The sequence below is a fragment of the Syngnathoides biaculeatus genome, chromosome 5, assembly GCF_019802595.1.
Source record: "Syngnathoides biaculeatus isolate LvHL_M chromosome 5, ASM1980259v1, whole genome shotgun sequence".
Lineage (NCBI taxonomy): Eukaryota > Metazoa > Chordata > Actinopteri > Syngnathiformes > Syngnathidae > Syngnathoides > Syngnathoides biaculeatus.
In genome coordinates this window covers 12,758,656-12,773,154 of record NC_084644.1, presented here as the reverse complement: position 1 = coordinate 12,773,154, position 14,499 = coordinate 12,758,656, and the positions used below count along the sequence as shown (strand labels likewise).

Sequence of the window (14,499 nt, the reverse complement as noted above, 5' to 3'; positions counted from 1 at the left end):
ACATATGAGCAGTTTTTTTCGATTTTCAGTCATGAGCTGCAGGCAAACGTTTTTGTGGTAGGGAACGTCCCAACAAGCAGCAATTTAGAGAAATTGCTTCTTCAACTCCAACTACAACGCTAACATGCAATGCAAAATGCCATAGATGGGGTAACAAAAGTAGCGTCAAAGTTGTGGTCATTATAAACCTTTCAACAACAACAACTATTTACAGAACATACAATAGTAATCAAAATCACATATATTCTTTTTCCCAAGCTTATCACGTTTTATCATTGCTCTATGTGTAGTATGTCTGTATGTGCTGTATTGTAGGCCCCTGGTGGCCAAGGCGTGCACCCCAAAATGTGCAGCACTGTGCCCTTGGAATTATCATGATGAACAAACTGTTTGTCGTTTTTTATATTATGTTTAATGGTATTACTACTGTGACATGAGAATTTGAGGTGGAGGTGGGACTGCATCAGGGATCAGCTCTGAGCCCCTTCCTGTTTGCTGTGGTAATGGATAGGCTGACAGATGAGGTTAGACTGGAATCCCATTGGACCATATTGTTCGCAGATGATATTGTGATATCCAGTGAAAGCAGGTAACAGGCGGAGGAACAGTTAGAAAGATGGAGGTACGCACTGGAAAGGAGACGAATGAAGATTAGCCAAAGTAAAACAAAATATATGTGCATGAATGTGAGGGGCGGAGGAGGGAGGGTGGAGCTCTAGGGAGAAGAGATAGCGAGGGTGGACGACTTCAAACACTTGGGGTCAACAATACAGAGCAATGGTGAGTGTGGTAAGGAATTGAAGAAACTGGTCCAAGCAGGTTGGAATAGCTTGGCGGGAGGTGTCTGGTGTTCTATGTGATAGAAGAGTCTCTGCCAGGATGAAGGGCAAAGTTTATAAAACAGTGGTGAAGCCGGCCATGATGTACAGATTAGAGACGGTGCCACTGAAGAGACAACGGCAAAAAGAACTTGAGGTAGCAGAAATGAAGATGTTGAGGTTCTCGCTCAGAGTGAGCAGGTTGGATTAGAAATGAGCTGATTAGAGGGACAGCCAAAATTGGATGTTTTGGAGACAAGGTTCGAGAGAGAGGACTTAGATGGTTTGGACATGTTCGGAGACGAGAGAGTGACTATATTGGTAGAAGGGTGCTGAGGATGGAGCTGCCACGCAAAAGAGCGAGAGGAAGACCAAAGAGAAGGTTGATGGATTTTGCGGGGGAAGACAAGAGGCTTAGATGGAAAAAGATGACACGCTGTGGAGACCCCTAATGGGACAAGCCAAAAGGAAAAGAAAACGATTAATGTACAGTTTTATTTAAAAAAAATAAATCTATAGCGTCCTATTTTTCTTCTTGAAATCACGTGACAAAAACGTTTTGAGCCTGAAGAGCCGACGGAGTGCATTTCCACTCATTTCAATGGGGAAAGACTGTCTGAGATGTTTGCGATCGTGGTCACGGAATGAACTAATGTAGTAAGTCAAGGCACCACGTTAAAATTGCCCATGAGCAATTGTAAAGATCCACTCGGAAGCCTTGTTTAGAATCAGCCCAGCGGGTGAATCATTTCAATAGATAGAATGTTACTCATCAGTGTTGGATGGGATGGATAGAAAGGGACTCATGTGAATAGATGAGCAGAGGCGGCACAAAGCTCTGGTAGAACGTGAATCATGTGCTATTCATGGACTCTCTCTTTTTTTAATTAACTGCAACACTTGGGGAGATTTTTCGCGTCGGGTGTTGTGCAAACACTCCAGGGGAATGTAGCCGATATGTCGTCATTGTCGGCCCGAGCGAGCGAGCGCACGCCGACGCAAAAAAAGCGTAGAACAGCTCAAGGCCGACAGAAGCGTAGTGAATCCTTGTGTTTATTAAACGAGATGTACAGACGCAGGAGAGAGAAAAGCTTGACAGATTGAACAAACAAAGAGGAGACACAGGTGGGAAGAAGGCAGGCAAGGGCACGCAGGAAACTACACACGCCAAGAGGCTGGCACGGCTGACAGGGCGAGGTGATGGAAAAACATCCAGGGAGGGAACAAAAAAAACAAAAAACTGTCACATTCAAGACACTTGACAACAATGTCTAACAATGTCACATGTAGCAGCAACAAATAGTGAAACTTTGGAACAAATTAGAAAACGCTACCGGTAAAATGCTGATGAGAATGCAGTAGACCGTGTATGACATCTTGGGTCCGATATTTTTCATAACCACCGTTAACCTTCCTTTGAACATCATCTTTCTAGATCTCTGACAGTTTTGGAATAAGATGAAAATTGACACGTGAAGACTGGAAATGTCCGGAGTACGGATTTTTCGGCTTATCTTTGTTTCCGATTTTATTTTTATTTTCTTTATAAAAACAAACGGGGCTCTATTTTAAAATACAGTACTTAACGATGATCACGTGATGAGAATCCCTGAAAGTTCAAAGATGAAAATGTCATTTTTTTTTTTTACAATAATGATGTCTCTTCAATTGGGTATAATTTTAAACAAACGGGGAGCTATCTTGTTCCAGGCATACCGTAATTTCCAGCCTCTAAGCTGCGACTTTTTGCACACGCTTTCAACCCTGCGGTTTATGCGGTTATGGTGCTAATTTGTGCGTTTTTTTCTAACGGCCACTAGGTGGCACTCTAGCGGAAAAGGGAAGAGTGAGACCGGTGGAATATATGTGCCGAGGAAGTGACTTTTAGCGGTCCGGCCCTGGTAGCGCTGCGCTAGCGTGTTACTCCCGTGTCTCAGTGATTTTTACCAGTACGTTTTTTGTTTTTTTTAACCGGCCCCAGCTCGCGTTAGCGTGGCGCTAACATGAGGACGGCGGCGCTAGTGTTAAACTCTCTGTACGTTTTTTTTTTTTTTGTAAATATCTCATGTTTCAATGTGGGCACTTGCAGCTCTACACAGCTGCAGCTTATGTATGTGACAAATGGTATTTCCTTTACAAATGTACTGGGTGAGGCTTACAACCAGGTGCGCTCTGTAGGTCGGTAATTACAGTAATTCAAAATAAACACTACTCTCTATTACAAACTGCAACCTTTTAGACACCAAAATTATGTGAAGAAAAAGAGATGCCTACAAAGTTTAAAAAGTTCTAATTTGACCTCAGGTGTTACATCATCCATCTTAGTTCAGGTATGATTCTAAACAAATTTTATTCTCTAATTGAAATAAAACTTCAAACTTTTAGATCTGTAAACAACAATCACACCCGGGAATACCAGAAAGTTTTAAGATGAAATTTGATACTGATAAAATGTCACCAAGAAATGTGCAAAGTACTGATTTAACCGCATGCAAGACAGCCATCTTTGTTTGGAAATATTTCAAAGCAAACGCTGCTCTACTTTGCTTTAAAATTCTACCTTTTAGATCTGCATCTAAAAATCACGAATAAAAGATCCCGGAAGGTTCCAAGACAAAATGGTTACTGATAAGTTAAGTATAATTCAAAGTAAACAGGGCTCTACTATATATGAACAAGAAGCACATAGCTAGAATCCCTGACATTTCGGAATACTACTCGTAGCGCTCCGCGTAAAGGTTTGCTGTCCTCGCAGGTGTCGCATCGACGAGGAGGTGACGCACAAGGCCTGGCTGAACCGCTCCAACATCCTTTTCACGGGCACCGACAAGTGGTCGCTGGACAAACGCGTCACCCTGGTCAACAGCAGCAACAGCGACTTCTCGGTCCACATCGACAAGGTGCAAGTGAGCGACGAGGGTCCCTACACGTGCACGTTCCAGGCAAACAACAAGCCTCGGATCGCCCACGTCTACCTCATCGTGCAAGGTCAGAGTTTGGGCGGAGGGTGCGGGGACCACCACCAGTGGATCGTGTCTACCTTATTCTGCAAGGTCCTCCTTCGTTGTGCTCGTAACTAGCAAATCTGCTAAATGACTTAATTACGCACTCTGTATTTTTGGCCCGCGATTGGCGCTTGACACCATCGAAGCAATTATGTGATTTTATGTCTGACTCCATGTGGCTTTTCCTCTCAAAGCACACCCAAATACGAGATCAACGGCTAACAAGCCCTCGTGACATTTTAGCACGCGAGTTAAGTCACAGGAATGAGTCAGGCCTTCATTACGGCTCGCGCGAACGCAAATGTTATATGTAATAGCGCAGGTGGCGGGTGACAAAGTGGACGTTTTTCTCACTTCCACGCCGCGGAATCTGTCGACTTGTTTGTCTTGATTGAGGAAGTCGGATAGATTAGAAGCGAGTTGACAGGCGCGCCGAGGCTCGACTGCATCTGCTCAGCAAATCGCTCGAAAGTCTGTCGCAGAAGGCCAAGTGATTGCTGATTAGCGGTGGGAAAACAAACCGAGCTGACATTTGAGCGCAGCTCCTCCAAGCATCTACTGTATATCATTTACAAGGTAAATTAACGATATTTCATAACTAGAGCTGTAATCGAGGCCACATGCCCACACACCCACCCAATCAACTGATTCTCCGCCAGACATTTTCAAAGCAGAGTTCCCGATATTGCCAAAATGCCAAGCAATGAATGTACCAAAAGAAAGTAGATGCTCTTCATTTAAACTGACATGAAAACGTTTTTTAGTAATCACCAGGGGAACATGAGTTGGCTTCACCAAAATCACTGATTTGTGATCAAAAATCGGAGAAAATGAGCTACTGTAACAGGAAGCGTGTCTCGCAGCGCAGTGGTTTTGAAGCTGCTATTTTTTATGCATTTGTGACCCCCAAACTGTACCCCGCTTCCTACCCGAAAATCCCTGGGATAGGCTCCAGCACTCCCGCCACCCTTGTGAGGATGAGCGGCTCAGGAAATTTTTGTCATTCTTGTCACTACAAGTTTGGAAGGAACGTGTGCTGGATTCTGTAAAAAAAAAAAAAATGCTAATTTCTTATCCTCCTTCATCTTATTAAATACCCATCTTGTTCAGCGAAGCTGGGTGCTAACGAGCTACATTTATTTACTTTCTGAATAAAGTAAAGAAGTGTAATTTTTGTTAAATGCACACTACTTTTACTCTATTACATTGAGTTACAGTCTGCTTGTGTGCATTTGATTGGTTTCCGTTTGTCAAACAAACTTTTTCTTCTGACACTGACGCACAGGGCTCGGTTTCACCAATTCAACAGAACCGGTAGTGATCACTGATCTAAAACAAAAAACAAAAAAAAGACTGGATGGCTCATTGGCCACCAAAACTGAAGTCACCATCCACCATCTTGATACTCCCAAAACAACCATGCCGACCTGTGCGTTAATCGCCAGTTTCGTGGCTCTGAGAAAACATTCCACAGGTAAATTGGAACGATTTACTTTGACACTGTTAAAGTTTGTTTGTGAAGGTTTTTTTAATTATTTTCTGATGAGTTTAATTCACTTGAACAAAATTTTGTTTACGGTTGTTGTTGTTCACTCTCTGCTTTACCTTTATAGGCCGACAGTTTTTCATGAAAAAGTGGTGTGAATATTTTCTCAAACTTCATCAGAGGAAAAGCAACAAAACACATTTTCTGTGAAATTTTTGATGAATTTCATAATACAGAACTCTGCAAATTGAATTTGATTTTAAAATGCGAGGAAACAGGTTCAAATGTTCTGTCTCAAATAGGATGTTGCAGAGAAAACACATGAACAATGCCTTAAGCATGTATTTTCTTATTGCGAGTCCTTATTTCCAAAAATATATTTTACTAATTGACTTAAAATGGAATGTTTTTATGACAATGTTATGATGACGGCGCTTTACAGCGTATTTTGGGAAAAGTTAACATGTCACGGAAATCAGGCCCTAGATTATATGCAAGGTTATTTGGTAGTCACGGTGTTATATGTCTTTCCTTTGCATTTAGCCTTTTTGGCCTTACCAAGTCGAATTTAAAAATCCTTCATGTTACCAGAACTGAAAAAATGTCAAGCTCACACGACCAGTTTGAATTCTACATGCCAAATTTTGTGGAAAAAAACCGCCATAATCCAACCTGTAAACCGTGTCCTCCACACATATTGGGAGTACCAAGATGGCGGCCAACTGGCTTCAACCAATCGACATACCGCTCGATGTGTGTCCTATCCAGTCTTTTTTTTTTTTTTTTGTTAGATGAGTGTTACTGATGTTTGACTCCATTTCACCAATTACACAGCGCCAGAGAGTCACATGACAATACGTGTCCCTGACCCCCCCCCCCCAAACGCAGAAGAAAGTTTTGCAAACTTGCTAATTTATAGAAAGTGTGGCAGAAGCAATGGAGGAATCCAAAAGCTACGAACGGTGTGCGACTCGCAGTCACAAGAGGCAGAACACCCTTGGCTGAACATTAATTAATTAATCAACCAATTAATTAATTAATTAGCTAATTAATTAGAATTAAGAATTTAAAGGAGGGGTAGGTATGCTACCGGTATGCTGCAAAACAACATTTGGGGTATCGGTTGTAAATGGTAACAGAGCAACTGGGAATGACTCTATGGTTCTGAGGGGGGTGGAGGAGTCAAGAAAACGAACGGCGCCGAGTTAAGAAGACGAAATGGAGAGGAACAAAGCGAGGTGGCCGCAGTTAGAAGAGGTGCTTGAACAATGGATTATTGAGCAAAGAAGACCGGGGAGAAAGTCTCTCGAGTCGCCGTTCGACTGAAGGCGATAACGATAGCACGAGACGTGAAGATCGAACACTTTCAAGTCGGTCCATCTTGGTGTTTTCGTACGTTTCACCATGCGTCCGATAATGCCGTGCGCCTTGTATATGTGTCAAGTACAGAACTAGACACCGTCATAGAGACTGCGCTTTATGGTGCAGAAGATACAATAATACTGTTTTATGAAAATGATTCTGTTCAGCAAACTCTGAAATTGCACAACACTATTTTATATTTACGGCCATTTGACGTTCATGCTATGATAAAAAATATATATATAAATAAATAAATACATTCAACAAAGCATTTTATTTTAATCAGCCATAATTCAGATAAAAGGGCTGCTCTAATCCCTGTCAATCTGCGCTGAAATCAGGTTGTAAAATATAAAAGGTAATAGATTTGTTGATTCACTTTCAGCTAAGATGACCTTACTAAAAACCTAATCGATTTTTCTGTTAAAATTGACAGGATTCATACTGTATATGTGCATCTTTTTAAAAAAAAATATAATAATAAAATAAGCAGCATGATAGTCCTACAAGAACAGGATGTGTTTGCGGCTGACAGGTGGCAGAGAGATGCTGACTGACTCACAGCCAAGCATGCAAACTTTCTTGTCTTGCGGGGGGGGGGTCCAAAACTTGGCATTGACCACTATACATAAAAACACATGCTGTATATAAACTTAAATTGATATGTTTGTTTAGCGGAGTGTGTGTTTATTGTGCCGGCTACCCGACAAGTTGCGAGAGAAACGAGAGCCGCGGCGGAGCCGGATTCATTGAAAACAATGATAACGGCCTGTTTAAATTCAAGGGCCGTCTTGTTATCACCTAAGTACGAGACCGAGTGCTGCATGCTCGGTGGAGCAGGTTTATCGGCGCTGGATCAAGAGGAAATTGACACTTTTGATCAATTCTACATACTGGAGAAACATAACACACCTCGAATAACAAAACATTAGCAGACGGCACCATTGTGTTTGATTTACGTGAAATCCGGCACACAGGTTCACCCTAACAGGAGCCATGAAAATATAGTTTATAGCAGGGGTGCTCAATGCGTCGATCACGAGACGGCGTCCCAAAAAAAACAAAAGACGTCAGCCAATGTTCCCTCTAAACTGCGCACGTGGGTAATTGTGCACCACTGATGCTGTCTGTTTGCAGATATTCTGCATTGCGCGCAAAAAAAATCTAATGCAAATTGAAAGTATAACATACTAACAGACTGGTTGTTACATCCAATGGCACAATTCACATATGTACTGTAATAAATGAAAAGAAGCGGTAGCTGGTTTCTTTTAGGCAGCACACGGAACTTTCTCTAACAACGACCGCTGCTCCACCACACTCTCTTTTTCCTAGTTTACCTTACAGTCCCCCCCGCTCTTAAAGACGTACACTCATAATTACAAATAATAATTACAGTACTTAAGCAGCCCATCAGTGTGTTTTATAATGACAGCGTCCACCACCGCTGCTTGAGTTAGCAACACAGTCTGGGACAACATAGAGCAAAGACAAGCTAGACATGCTGCTTATGTTTACTTTCGATATAATGGAGAAAGTTAAAAAAGAAATGCTGTTGTTTTAAGATGCAATAACTGTCGGAGTATGTGAATAATTGAAAAAAGAGTAGTTAACCTGGACGAGATTTTGTCTTTTCCGAGTGGGAAAGGTCTTGTCTGAAGCCACCAAAAGTAGAAAGTGCAGGATGAGATGGTGTGTAATTTTAATATTCCACCTTACACAGCCTGATCCAGGATGAAAGCACAGACGATACAGTGCACAAAAAAAACTAATTCTGTATTTTAAATACAGGAGGTAACATAACATTAACCTTAAAATGGTTTGGGAGCATCATCATCATCCCCTGCCCCGTTGGCGGTAGTTCGCAAGAGGCTGGCTGCCTGAAAAGTAGATCTTGGGGTGAAAAACTCTGGGCACCCCTGGCCTATAGCTTATCCTAAATATATCTAGTGTGGAACTCATTGATAGTTTGTCATTTTCTTTTTAAAGTGCAGTATCAGTGGCCTAGTGTACACAATGCAATGTTCGAAAACCGACTATCGACATGGGTGCGGGTCTTGATGGAAGCCCCCCCCCACCCAGAAAAAAAAAAAATTGGTAACTTAAATTTTTACCCTTTGATGGATGTTCTTTTTTCATGCCCCCCACATTCAACTGTGCAATATGAAACACAAACCTTTCCCCCGAAGCATTAGAAACTATTAGCATCTAGCACCAGTGTGTCCATGAAATCTGGAGCATTGTGGTCAGAACGAAGGCAATAGGCCCACACTTAAAATTTTATGAAGTCATGGTTGGACATAGCACTGATATAACGGAGTCCCATTACATTCAAGGTTATACCGCCCCGGTTTTGAACCCAACTACTAATATTATGGGTCAGTTTTTGTATTCAGAAAACAAAAGTATCAGTGATTGTCTGAACAGGGAACTCTCATAAACGCGCAGCACAGACTCAGATTTAGATTGCTGCGTTGGGAGAAGCTGGTGACATATTATTGCTTGAAATAAGATTCTTTTCTTTTTCAGTGCCCGCCAGAATCGTCAACATCTCCACCGACGTCTCGGTGAATGAGGGCGAAAACGTCAACCTCTTCTGTCTGGCCGTGGGCCGACCTGAGCCCACCGTCACCTGGAAGGACCAAAAATGTACGTACATTTTTTTTTCCCTTGCCTTTTTATATTTCCTGCATCAAGTCTCAATCAGCATTCCACTCTTCATCTTGTGTCATCGTCCTTAAAGCCAGCTGCTTAGTCTGATCTCTTCCATCTTCAAAATCCGCACTGCTGTATTTTGCCCGCGTCCTGGTGTTTTGTCCCAAATAACCGCTCGTTACCCGTGATTATCCCCGCTGCGCCTCCGGTAATCATCGGCATCTGTCTTCATCGGGGGGCCCACGTCAAGCGGAATTCGCGGGGCTGCCAACAGACGCTAGCCGCTACTTTTGGAACATTGTGCCACTCCCCCCGCCCCCATCCACGAACACCCACCGCCGCCATTCGGGGTGGTCAGCTCGCGTGTCCTGATTAGTGGCCTCTGATTATATTTGATCGGGACGGAATGTACTATCTCGTCCGTCTGTCATCATTAGTGTCCGCCGTCGAGTTAGCATCACACCGCCTCTTTCGGCCGGAATGAGGTTTCTCTATTATCGGTTTAGTGCAATATGATATAGCACTGTGCTATTATTATTTCAAGTCCATTTTTACTTCTGGGATGTCTCCAACTACATCCAATTAAATTTCTTCAGGAAAACTGTAAAATAACCAGAATGGTGCACAATAGAAAGTAGAAAAATGAATGTAGAGAAATTTTGGAATAGGTTCACAATCGTGAAAAAGAAATTGTTGGGTATTTTTGGGACCCGTTGTGAACCAAAATGAATTCTGAATATTCATTTTTGGGGCGTAGAGCTCCCTAAAATTGAGTGGGGAAGGATGGAACAGTAAATATCATTCATATTTTCTGGCACTTTCAAGTAAAAACAATGCTGAAATTGGTTGATGCATTAAAATTCAAATGTGTAGGACTGGGTATTTTTGGGTCATAATTTTGTAATTATGACCCAAAAATACCCGGTGATTAGGAAAAATAGAAATCCATTCAATAAAAATCTATTACAAATTTTTAAAAGTCCTGTAAAAAAAGACATCTTAAATATGTTTTATTTGATTTTATTTATTTTTTATAACATTATGTCATGTCAGATGTGTTTTATAAACAAAAAGAAAGGATAGAAGAATATTGGTTCATATTTCATATTATTTTATTGACAAATACCATATCAGGGTATAGATCATGATCAGATATGAAATTACATTTCATTAAGCGTTATTGTTAAATTGCCAGTCATTTTGGAAAAAAGAAATCCAAAATCAAGAAGACAAACACAACAAATTTAACACACACACAAGAGTCCAGTTGCTTCGACTCTGCCTTTGCAGGTTACATTTGACCTTTGGCCTGGATGAATAAATAGCTCCTCAAACATTAAGTAACAAACTCAGTTTTTAGTTTTTAAAACATATAATTGCGAACGTGGGTTTAAACATGGTAAATAACCACATTATATATATTATAGTTATATAACAACGATATTTCAGAATAGAAAATATTGTCCAGTACTAGTGTTAGACAAACAGACCAATGTTTTTAATATTTGGAAAAAGTCAGATGAAAACTGAAACAAAAAACACAAATAAGAAAAAAGTAAGGTGGGGAAAAAAGCAAGCATTGGATCAAAACCAATTTCCATCACCCGGGTTGCCTTCCCGAGTCCTTCATAGCACAAACAAAAACGTCTTCGCTGTCGGAATTGTGTTCTCTCCTTCTTTGTCTATTTCTTTATCAGCTTCCCTTTCTGCGTTTGGATCATCGTTGTTTTCTCTTTTGTTCCCCCTTTTACCTCATTTTACACTTCCAAATCAAACGCCGTCCGTCCTCTCCTCCATTCTAATCTGCAAATCTGTGTGCGAATGAGCTCTTTCAATCTTGCGAGGATTATTTTATTTAACTTGTCCAACATTTCATCTAGTGGGATAATTAGCTAATTGCCTCCAAGCGGAGGGAAAAGAAGAAAAAAAAAAAAGTTCCTAGCGAAGCCTGCTTTTAATTCACCGCTAACGGTGGATGAGATTGCGGCAAGAGCGGCGGCGCACTGTAGATCAGTGGGACAAGCAGCAGTAAATAGGTCAGTGTGTACAACTACTGAACTCCATGTAATTAGACTCTTAGGGCAAGATGCGCAACCCACTGTCCTCTGCTGCTAGCGCACAGATTCTCTGCCCATCATGTCCACTGTAAATATCACATAAGTTAAAGCAAAATAGGCTTGTTTTTTGTCCATCCATCCATCCATCCATTTTCTTAGCCGCTTATCCTCACAAGGATCCCGGGGAGTGCTGGAGCCTGTCCCAGTTGTCAACAGGTAGGAGGCGGGGTACACCTTGAACTGGTTGCCAGACAACCACAGGGCACATCAAGACAAACAACCGCACTCACAATCACACCTAGGGGCAATTTAGAGTGTCCAATTAATGTTGCATGTTTTTGGGATGTGGGAAGAAACCGGAGTGCCCGGAGAAAACCCACGCAGGCACGGGGAGAACAAGCAAACTCCACACAGGGAGGGCTGGGATTGAACCAGGGTCCTCAGAACTGTGAGGTCGACGCTTTCCAGCTGATCCACCGTGCCTTGTTGTTTTTCTACTAAGATATTTCTTTTTACCTGGTACTTTTTTTGGTCAGAGAACTTCCTTTACTTTATTTTCTTAAAGGGAATGGAGAAGCGCCCCAAAAAATCTTGTAAAATTGAGACATCACAAAGAAGAATGTTTTTAACATGCCTGCCAGTTTTAAATCGACTGAAAAAAAATCTCTAAAATCCTACAAAAAGAATTGGCTGGCCTTGTGGTGTGGGATTATGTGGAGGTCTCCACTGAAGCCAGTGGAAACCACCCCCTCAGTGGTCGATCAAATACTTTTTCTCGTACTCTGTGGGCTCAAGTGTAAAGTCAGCTACAGGCGGTGCTCAGTAACTTAGCTTTGACCCAAGGTGACGAAATCTCGCCATCAGCAATTAGTTTTGCAATGTCGAAGAGGTAACGGCCAATCGAAAAATGCCAAGTTGCACCGTATGATCTACGGGGGTCCAAGTCAATCGTCCTCCCGTCGTTCCAGTACACTCCATCCATCCATTTTGTAGCGCTTCTTCTCATTAGGCCCGCCGCACAATTAGCAGATTAAAAAGCAGTGTTTCTTATTTCGTTTCGCTGAATAAACTGCATGTTTTTGCGTGAATATAGAAACGCAAAATGTGTACGTTGGCAAGCATGAATATGTCACCCAACTCTCTGCAGCCTTTTGCACACATGTAGAACCTTTCAAGCACGCACACGAATGCCCTGACGCACGCTCGCTCACATTCATCACAAGCGGCAAACATTTGTCCTCACTTGCAGGCCGACAGCGTTTCCCCTCTGTCAGCAATAATCTTCCTACCCCCCCCCCTCGCCGTCTCCCACGCCTTCTCACACAGCCGCGTCCCTCCGACCATCGCCGCCTCCTCCCCGCCCCGCGCAACCCGTCAGCTCTCTAGAGATAGCGACTGCATTGCTATTCCGATCGAGTGTCTGCAACCAAGCATCAATTGCCTGTGACCAGAGGGGCCAGTGGAGGGGAAAGAAGGGTGGACAAGCCCGCAGAGACGGCAAGAAACTACCAGCCATCACTTCCTATTATTCAGTGGCTTCATTGAAAAAACAACAGGCAGAGTGTTCATGGATCCAGTTCTGTAGTGTAAGGTCAAGGGTTCCTAAACCTTTTGGCTCAAGGGAGGACCTACTAATGTCAGTTAAACAGACGTACCCTGTTTTTCTCTAAATACTATAGTCTATTTTCTATTTAGGTTTGCTCCAGAGATTTCATTTCTTTAAATGTTTAATTGTGTAAAGTCATGTTACTGTTTGTGGAACAGAGGGACAGAGCCTATCTGCAGAGTTACCAATGAAGGTTAGCATATCTTAAGCACAAAATATATCAAAAACTCTGATCCCAAAACACTATCAATTCAAAGTCCATCCATCCATCCATTTTCTTTAGCTGCTTATCCTCACGAGGGTCACTGGGAGTGCTGGAGCCTATCCCGGTTGTCAACTGGTTGCCAGACAATCGCAGCGCACACAGAGACAGACAACAGCCGCACTCACAGTCACACCCAGGGGCAATTTAGAGTGTCCAATCAGTGTTGCGTATTTTTGGGATGTGGGAGGAATCCCACACAGGCACGCGGAGAACATGCAAACTCCACACAGGTGCGGCCGGTATCGAACTCAGGTCCTCAGAACTGTGAGGCCAACGCTTTACCAGCTGATCCACCGTGCCGCCATGATAGAATGTCTTGAATGTCAGTCTACGAATAGGCCAGAATTCACTGTAATGTCTTATTTTTCAATGAATTTTTTTTCTGTTATTCTGTATGTTTTTTTTAAAATTCAAAGGTTATCAAGAAAACAAGAAATGGTAGATAAGGGTGAATTTCAAAATGTTAACTTTTTATTTCTGAAATTCACTCAAAAATATACGCAGCAGAAGAGCAAGAATGTATTGACCCTGCAGGGAAAAGTAAAAATAAATCCTATTATTAGGAGAACAAGTTTTATTAATACATAACTAAATAAACAGGTGAGAGGACAAATTGGGATGTAGTTGAAAAATAAGATAATGTTCTAGAAAAGAACAATGGCTATGATAGGGAAGGGAAGTTAAATATTTTGTTTTATTGGCATTAGTCTCTGAAATTTTTAAATTTTGGATAATAAAATATAATTTATTTGTAAATGGTTTTGTGGACCCCAGCAGGGTCCGAGGACCTACATTTGAGAACCCCTGGTGTATCTAGTCGTGCAGGTCTGACGTTGGCGGTGGTCATCAGACACAAAGATCCCATCTTTCGCATCCCCGACCCGCGTTACGGGGGTCTCATTTTCCCCCCCCCCCTTCGACTTATCACTTGACACGCCATCAGTTAAAACGCGCGACGGAACGAGTGCGTGCCGCTGATAGCCGATGACCGCTCTGCAAAAGCGAGATTCGCTTTACCCCGTCGGCGAGATTGGCAGCCCCCGCGAGCTGAGATCTCCCTAAAAAAAAAAAAAAAAAAAGCTTTGTTTGAAAAATGTGTGCGCTCGAGCAGAAAGTAGCAAAGTGTTCTCGTGAGGAAAATGAGCAGGCAAGTCCATCAATGTCCTCCCGAGAAAAGGGCTACTTTTTGCATCTGAGCTACAGTTTGGCATTAAAGAGCACTTCTGATGTGAAGCTCTTTGTGTA

At 42.3% G+C, this 14,499-nt stretch overlaps 1 protein-coding gene across 3 annotated transcripts in view; it reads left to right on the top strand.

Annotated features, from left to right (window-relative positions):
• iglon5 (IgLON family member 5) overlaps positions 1-14,499 on the top strand; it is a 190,932-nt gene that overhangs the window by 141,121 nt on the left and 35,312 nt on the right. For all 3 annotated transcript variants that reach the window (XM_061821352.1, XM_061821351.1, XM_061821350.1), the window contains exons 3-4: positions 3,574-3,806; positions 9,201-9,320. In XM_061821352.1, coding sequence (XP_061677336.1) covers positions 3,574-3,806; positions 9,201-9,320 — 353 coding nt within the window. The remainder of the gene's footprint in view (positions 1-3,573; positions 3,807-9,200; positions 9,321-14,499) is intronic.